Source organism: Mercenaria mercenaria, chromosome 11, assembly GCF_021730395.1.
Source record: "Mercenaria mercenaria strain notata chromosome 11, MADL_Memer_1, whole genome shotgun sequence".
NCBI classification, from domain to species: Eukaryota; Metazoa; Mollusca; class Bivalvia; order Venerida; family Veneridae; genus Mercenaria; species Mercenaria mercenaria.
In genome coordinates, this window is record NC_069371.1 from 71,005,882 (window position 1) to 71,014,898 (window position 9,017).

At 32.6% G+C, this 9,017-nt stretch overlaps 1 protein-coding gene across 1 annotated transcript; it reads right to left on the minus strand.

The window, feature by feature from the left end:
- Positions 1 to 484: 484 nt before the first annotated feature.
- LOC128546187 (multiple epidermal growth factor-like domains protein 10) lies at positions 485 to 5,825 on the minus strand. The gene is made up of 6 exons (XM_053517689.1): positions 5,741 to 5,825; positions 3,277 to 4,683; positions 2,477 to 2,615; positions 1,399 to 1,427; positions 1,036 to 1,116; positions 485 to 820 (listed from the first exon to the last, which is right to left on the minus strand). Exons 1-6 carry the CDS (start codon positions 5,784 to 5,786, stop codon positions 717 to 719), a joined length of 1,806 nt encoding a protein of 601 aa, XP_053373664.1. The 5' UTR covers positions 5,787 to 5,825; the 3' UTR covers positions 485 to 716.
- Between the last annotated feature and the right edge of the window lie 3,192 nt (positions 5,826 to 9,017).

A 9,017-nucleotide genomic window follows, 5' to 3' on the forward strand; every position in this document is an offset into this window, starting at 1 on the left:
TGACAAAAGCATTAATGTAAAATCTGATAACACGAATATTAACACTGCGGGGAATCACGTGATCAAAATAATCTCTAAACCAAAATAAAAATATGAATAATATGGGATAATATTGAAGAATCTTTTGCTGTAAATTTGAAATATATCCTATCATATGCCAACATACATGTATCCTAAAACTACATAGATTTCAATCACAATAACCTTTTGATTTTCTGGAACACTTCAAGAAACTGATACTTATTATTTTCCTTAGTGTTTGTAATTACAGGATATCTATCTTTATTGTCACCTACATGATAATTTAACAATTTTCATTAGTCACATGATAGGCTATGTTTAAATTTCATATCTTATCATGACAGGAAATTTATTCATGTTCTTCAAAATATAACTTTGGTTTAGAGATTATTTTGATCATGTGATTCCCCACAGTGTATTAAGCTTAGTCACAAAGATAAGAAAAATTCAACAGAAATACAATTGTGTAACATTTTACAAATATTACGAGTTTGGTGCGACATTCATAATTCATTCACACATTATTATTGTAAATTTAATGGAAATACTTTTTTCCGATAGTGTTATATGCACATGATCAGAGATTAATAGTTTCAAGAGATCCTTACTGATATTGTACAGGTATTGATTTCTGCTTATGTACCCAAAAATGACACATACGTCCAATAATAATGAGCGTCAGAAATGTGTTTTCTCTAGCTGGAGCTAGTACCATCAATGCGATCATATGTGTTTGAATCTGTGTTACTCTGTTTTAATTCTTCGTATACAGGAACTGGTGTATTTTCGTAGTCAGAATCTAAAAAAGAGGAAATATATCAACTATATCATTACAGACACAGCAAACAGATTGTATAGTAAACAAGTCGTTGATTTAAGATAATTATTTCTCATTGTATTTGTAGAACATAGTGCATTAAATGTGTAAAGCAGATGACAAAATCACACACGGTAGGCACATTACATTCGTTATGATAATTTCTTACATGAAATATACAAAATAGTGTGGGGTACCTTTGTTTGTTGGTGTAGTCGTCGAAGCAGGAAATGTTATAACGTTATCACGTAGGGCATCTGTTAACTCGTGTGCATTTTCTGTAATTTACAAGTAGAAAGTACAGAAAGCTATGATTGAACTTGAAAACTTGAATTTAATATTTAATGTATAATTATAGTGTTGTAATTGTAAAAATGATAATTGGCATGTGGGTTAACACTTTCAATATGTTGCAAAGAATGTCGAAGTATTGACTTGTGAACAGAATCATATTTCACCATAATTAAACATACAGTAGGGAGACGAAAACATTATAAGCATACTTGCTAAAATGAAACAAATACCAAAATTTGTTTTGGTGACTGAAAGTATCATCATACCTGGTGTTTGTCTTCTTTGGTGTGCATGTCTAAAAAATGAAAATACACTGCAAACATATGTTATAATAAATAATTCAGTATACTGTAGTATTAAAACTATAACTACTCTACATATAATGTCTAACAATGTGCATAAAATGGGTTTTAATTTAAAAACACAACAAAAAAACAACAAAAAACAACGTTGTAACCTTCGTTTAAAAGAAAAGAAGTTCAAACTAAAATAAATCTGAATATTAACAATATCAATGCGATACTGTTATATGGCAAATTTACAAATAAAGAGTATCTGGACAATATGAAAGAAAAGAGCTTTTGGCCTTCTTACACGTCTTAATTGATTACAAAAAAAAACATATGAATTATACTCACCTAATGATGATAAACAATTTAAATTCAAAGCTAGTGTTCTTAATAGTATTTATACAAAGTGGGTCGAAGCAAAATTTTAACCAAAAAATTCAAACTTTTTACCTACAATTAAAACAAAACGCATGCCATAGTTATGTTGTTCAGGGTACTAATTTATCTTATGATGATAGATAAATGCTCAAAGCTTTAGCTTTTTAGTTTTGGGGGAAAAGTAGACATTAACAAAGATTTTAACCAAGACAATCTAACTTTCTAGGTAAAAAGGCCATAATTCTGACAAAATGCTTTTCCGAGTTAAATTGCTAGGTCTACGTAGTTAACTAATGAGGATAAAAAAGTGTACACAGTTTCAAAACTATAGTTGTTTTATGTGTGAGAAAATGTTTACCAAAACAAAAAGTTTAACCAACGCCGGCGCCGACAATCAAGTGACGACAATACCTCGCAGATTTCTTTCCAAAATCATACAAGCCTGATAAAACGGCTGTTGAGTAATAAGCTGAAATTCATAGGCATATTTCTTGTTTATCTTAATTTAGCGCCGGTCATTGTGTCTTTCTGTCTATGAATATCAGATTATATTCTATGGCTCAGTCAATAACTGTATACTAAGTATGGTGATCTAATTTTGTACGAAATGAATGTTCAAGCTACCTGTAGCAGGTTAAAAATAGTGTATTAAATGAAATGAAATGAAACTTCTGACCTAAGGTATCGTCTTGTTATAATGACCATTCCAACAACAATAAGAGTAACTGCCACAGATCCAACTCCAACTCCAATGAATGCACCAACATTCGAAGAATCTTCCGTGTTATAAGAATCGGATATGACCCCTGAAATAGCTGAAATATATACGTTTAAGAGAGATTACTGAAAACGTGCAACAACTTGTTGTAACTTAAGGACTTTCAAAGTTCTAAACTGCACTTTTGTTGATATAGAATATAGTAAAAATGATGAGTAAATAAATTACAGATACCCCAGAAAATTGCAATTTACTAAACGTAATATTGTGTTGCTGGGTAAATAATCTTACATTGCTTTATTTCGCCTGCGCTGTACAAAAACTTCTCGAATGGCTTTGCATCTCGATGATGTTGAATGTTAAACATTGGAAGTCTGTTCCAATGTCTTACCCAATACAAAAAAAAATCTGAACATCGCTTTTTACAGTGAACACCGTGTGGATCAGAATGTTTGACAAGGAAGACGTACGTAAAAGTAAATGAGCTGCCCCGCGTTAACTAAGAGGCATTAACAAAACACGGTTTCCTCAATAAAATTTATAATGTTATGACTTTCAAATTAAATATATGTATATCTGTCCTTTTCTTCAGAAACGATGAGCTCTCATTTAATCAATTTTCAAATATATATATATATGGAGCTAAAAGACGTTTTTTGAAAATATATATATAGGATTATATTGTCAAAGTATTAATGAAATATATATGAAAAATATAACTAATTCATAAATAAAAGATATTAATTATATATATTTACGTTCCGTGCAATTGATTCCTTCAAACTCTCCAACGCAGCCGAGCTTACATGCACCACTTGCCCTTGTACAGATAATGTTGATGCAGTTTTCGCTGCAACGGTCTTGACACATATCACCATGGTATCCGTTTTGACAGTCTTTTACGCAACTTCCATTCGTATAAAAACACCTTCTACCTTCGTCATCTGGTAAGCATGTCGTTGTACACGTCAGGTTACACTGCTCGCCGTGATAGTTAGTTCTACAGCCATTATTACACACACCTGTTGTGCTATTACAAACTGCGAAGTCACAGTTTTTCGAACAATCGTGTTCACAGTTGATTCCATATTTACCGGCGACACATTGATCGCATTTACTTTCCGTGAATCCATCCTTGCAACTGTGACAATCTCCGTTATCTTTACAATTCCCATTCCTGCAACCTGATGGGCATGGAATGTTACAGTCAGTTCCATATTTACCATAGGCACACTGAGTACACATGTTTCCAGTAAACCCAGTCTTGCAACTATAACAGTTACCATTAACGTCACATGAATTATTTGCGCAATCTGCGGGACAGGTTGTGTCACATCTATTACCATATTTGCCGTTGACACATTGATCACATTTACTACCTCTAAAATTAAATAAACATGTGCAACTCCCACTATCGATGTCACACTGATGATTTTGACACCCAAGTCCACACTCGTATTGACAGAATGACCCATATTTTCCATCTATACATTTGGTGCAGTTGTTATGTGATGTACACGCTTTACATGCCACATTACAGCTTTCTGAGCAGTCATTGCGCAAATCGTTATATTTTCCATCAACACATTTGGTACAATTGTTATACGATGTACACGCCTTACATGCCACATTACAGCTTTCTGAGCAGTCATTGCGCAAATCGTAATATTTTCCATCAACACATTTGGTACAGTTGTTATACGATGTACACGCCTTACATGCCACATTACAGCTTTCTGAGCAGTCATTGCGCAAATCGTTATATTTTCCATCAACACATTTGGTGCATGTGTAATACGATGTACATGAATAACAGGCAGCTTGACATTTCTGTCTACAATCAAGATAATTGTAATCACTGCCATTAAGTCTTCCGTTATAAAATCCATCTTTACAGCTATTACATGTGTTTGCACTAGAACAACTTAAACAGTTATCCGGACATTTGTTACAATATGAACCATAGTATCCATCTGTACATTTTACACAGGATAATGCATCTGAACACAGCAGGCAATTGTTCACACAAGCGTGAGTGCAACGAGCTGAAAAATACCCACTAATACAGCCATCTAGACAGTAATCAGTTACAGAGTTGTACGTCATACAACGAGTAGCTCCACCTTTACAACATTCACACCTCTTACATTCATTCAATGCAACACCTGAAATTAATCAAATTTGAAATGTAAACATGTTTTGAAACAACGCTATAATATATCAACTCAAGTTGATTTTTAAATGCTTTATAACATCTTGTTATGACTTTCAGTTTCAGTGATTCACAGACTCTGTCCTAAAAAGCTTAACACTGAACTATTTTCCAGTGAGCTTTTAAAAAAGCTTTTTCCTGTCATCGATGTAAGTGTTTCCAAAATTTGAGCTGTACACCTTCTGACTTCCATTCACGCGCTTTAATTGCGGGGCCAGAAACCTCGCTAGAAATGTATACTGTTTTTGGGTGACTTGCATAAAGTATGTAGTCCTACACAAGAGAGTATACGTACCTCACACTTGAAAGGAAGGTATAACATATTTCCTCATAATGGCACGAAGAATTTATCAAACTATTGCACCTGGTGTGAATTTCATTGAAAATATTTCACATTTTACATGAACACAGAATAATGTGACAGTCTTGATTTCATGCACGTTGTGTTGTTATATTCTTTAAAATCCTATTTCTTATATATAAATGATTGTAAACTATTGTAAAGATTGTCTGCTTTATATTGTATATTGCTTGTTTTTATAAATATCATTAAATCATTAGTTGTTCAAAGGCACACACAGGTGAAATAGTGGAATAAGTATTAACTTGATAATTTGTAGAATTGATGTTACTTATATTTCACTGACACGGTAAAAAACTATATCGAATACTTCCTACTTGGACGACATAAATGTACAAATTACATAATTACGTCTTCTAGGTTAGAACAAAATACTGTGAAAATTGCAGTAAAGTATCATATTTCACTTATATTTTAGATGTTATTCATTTTATTCTACAGTCAAGGTACATTTTGTAAGATGTTTAGTTAAGTTTTAATTAATCAGACAATTTGTCACAATGTCTTCACGACTTCGCATAGTCGTATAGTGCTTAGGATAACAAGATTTAATTCGATTAAACGGCCGCTTTCTGTTTCTTATAATCTGCAGAGTAAATTTGCATTATACTATAGTCTTGAAAAGATATTCAATTATTGTTTATCTTACCGTCGGTGCTGAAATGTAGCAACAATAGCAGAGGCAGCCACTCCATTACGAGTATTTACGGTAGCCGATTGGTGCTGTTTATGATCGCTCACTGGAATAGTCAATAATATATTGCTCATTATGTCTATTTAAAAACGCATTCTAATATGAGAGTAAGAAGTACACCTCAACAGTTATCCACTAAAATATCTAAATAGATAAAAGTTTTAATTTCAGAAGTTGTTATATATATATATATATAGATGTATACAATTATATCCTACAAAGTTTTAAAACTATTAAATAAATTTTGATAATGTGGCAGTTGAGTCCAATAAGTATAGGGGTGTTCAAAGATAATCCGTCACAGATCTATTGTAAATTCTAACACGATCCGATTCATTTTCCTTGAACAAAGAAGGCTGGAAACAGTGAATTATTAAACAACAATTCACTGTTCTGACGTCACAATTGTTACGTCATAGCGTGAAACGGCGTAGCGGCGTGCTGGAAAAGAAATCGATTGAAAAAGGGCAAGTATTTAATGAATGCCAACAAGGATGTACTTTAACTTTTGGTAACGTGTTAGAATCGAAATAATATATCTCATTTAGTGATTTGCTCTTGAATAAATCAGTTTGTCGTTCAGATGCGTAGTATTATATCAATCGGACTGCGCCCTCGTGATATAATTCCTTCGCATCTGAACTCTAAACAGTGATTTATTCAGCGACAAATCACCGATGAGATACATTGTTTCTTAAGCAATCGTTGGATAAATAAACAGTGTTGATTGTATTGGGGTCAACTGCCACGTTATCAAAGTTTATTGGTACAAAAGTATCTATTTCATGTTAAGTAAATAAATAAGTTATGTTGAATGCGGAAGTTTCAAAAGTGAGCAGACAAATACTTATAATTTATGCTTTACAAATATACGGGCCATGTGCTACATTTACATATGTACTAGGATAATATATATTTATATAGACATTGTAGGGCAAAGAGTGCAATTAAACGATTTAAGTTCCCCAATGATGAATATTCAGTAGAATTATACCAATTTAATAATAGGAAGTAGTGTTTTGTCTGTAATAGAACCCAATGTTATTATTATCTATGGGTGTTTGGCATAATTTAGCTTCCAAAATAGTAATCCGCTCTACCGCAGAACAGACTAAACTAAACAAGCCGATTGAATATGTTAGGGAAACTATTGATGCTCCAATTTCAGATATCTAATTTGGTAGAGTGGTGTACTAATGCCTTAGAATGTTATACTTGATACAATCTGGTATTTTGTCGCATATCAAAACAATTATGTGAGGTTCTTAAGGGATCTCCTAAATACAAGTGCAGGTAATATATAACCACAACAAACGTCTTTCCGCATAATAGCGCCACTTAGCGATAGGGTTTTGAAACGACAGGTAACGATAATACTTTCAAGAATAATTAATCGGTTGTGTTGGAGTGCCGTACCAACAACTGAATTTATAGGGTAGCAAACATCATTTAAGATTCGTATTGTGCTGTTACGTTTTCGTTGCCACTAACGAATATAAAAATAAAAAGTTAATCTTGTACATTAATTGTTACAGCTTATACTGACATCTATAAGAAGACCATTTACACGATTTAAGCGCATAATGTTTGAATTCAAATATAGACTATTGTGAATATACATGAAATGCTAATAATTGTCAGAATTAATTGAAATACATAAGAAGAAAATATTTATCAAGTCTAAGAATCTTTGTGTAAATTTATTTTTTAATTTAGATATACCGTTGTTTGAATCATCACAGCATATTATTTGTTGCACAATTCGTTTGCGCGTACCACAGGTATTTATGCAGTATTGTGAAAGTTAAGTATAAAGGTGAAACTAAATTTTGATATAAACTTACCAAATTGATAGTAAATTTATCCTAATAACTGAGTGTATTACGCATCGGAAACAAGCCCGCAATGAATGTGTTAAACTTACACGGAAGGAAAAATAAAATCAATACGCATGGACTGTGAATTAGTATAATAAAAGTGTTCATGGTATAAAATAGCAAAAGTAGAATTTAGACTCTCTATCAAAAAGTTTTTTATTTTTGTTTTTGTCTTAGGTTTAACGCCATTTTCAACAGTATTTCAGTTATTTAACGGTGGGCAGTTAATCTAACCAGTGTTCCTGGATTTTGTACCAGTGCAAACCTGTTCTCCGCAACTAACTGCCAACTTCCTCATATGTATCAGAGGTGGAGGACGAATGATTTCAGACACCCTGTTTTTATCATATCGTCACCTGCCTGGGGATCGAATTCTCGACCCCGTTATTTGTGCTGTCCCTGCTGAGCTAAGCGGGCTGGCTAAAATTAGTATGATACAAATCAGATTTATGACTGTTTGCCACTACAAATGACATCAAATTTACGAACATTAAGAATAACTACAATGTATCTGCTTGTAAACTAAAATTATACTTATAACGATTTTTTTTCTGGTTGAATAAAAAAAAATTAACATTACTACTACAATTCATTAAATTATCAGCCTTCCCGCTCCATCTAAATATTTTCATAAATATATCGAAAGAGCAGTATAGAAGAGTGTAGATCGTCTAACTCTACTAACTTTGAGGTCGAGAGCTCGAATCCTATAAAATCCCTTACATATAAGAAAATACAAGTAATCTGACCATAGATATTAACAACCACTTTATAAAATCGATGTAAATGTTCAAACTGATTTTGAAATGTAATTTGAACTGTTAAGAGTTTAAGGACAATGTTCTAGATTACGCAGGTCAGTAGCCCATATGCGAAATCATACCTCTGCAACCTATCAATCTATGTGAAATATACCATAATAGTTAAAAAGATATAGTAACTGGGAACAAAATAAATACAATACTATTAATCCAGCCTGAGGCATTCTATAACACTAGTTTTGAAATGACTAATTACAATGCTCAAGTAAATGCAATACTACCTGTGCCTGTTAACACTGGATGATGCTGTATTTTTTAATCAAAATTATTAGAGTTATAAAGTTACAAAGCCCATAGCAAAAAAATGGCCTCTGTTGCAAAGGTAAATCATGCTTTTCCAAACTTATTGATCATCATAGCATTGATATAACTGATGGGGAAAATGTGTTAGATATCTTAGAATGGAAGGAGTTCTCTATTACGAAACAAACCAAAGTAAACTAGCACGAATGGCAATGTAAATAACTTGCAGTTGAATTTATTATAGCAAATCTGCGGAAGAGAATTACAGACAGTAACCAAAATATGCTTGCT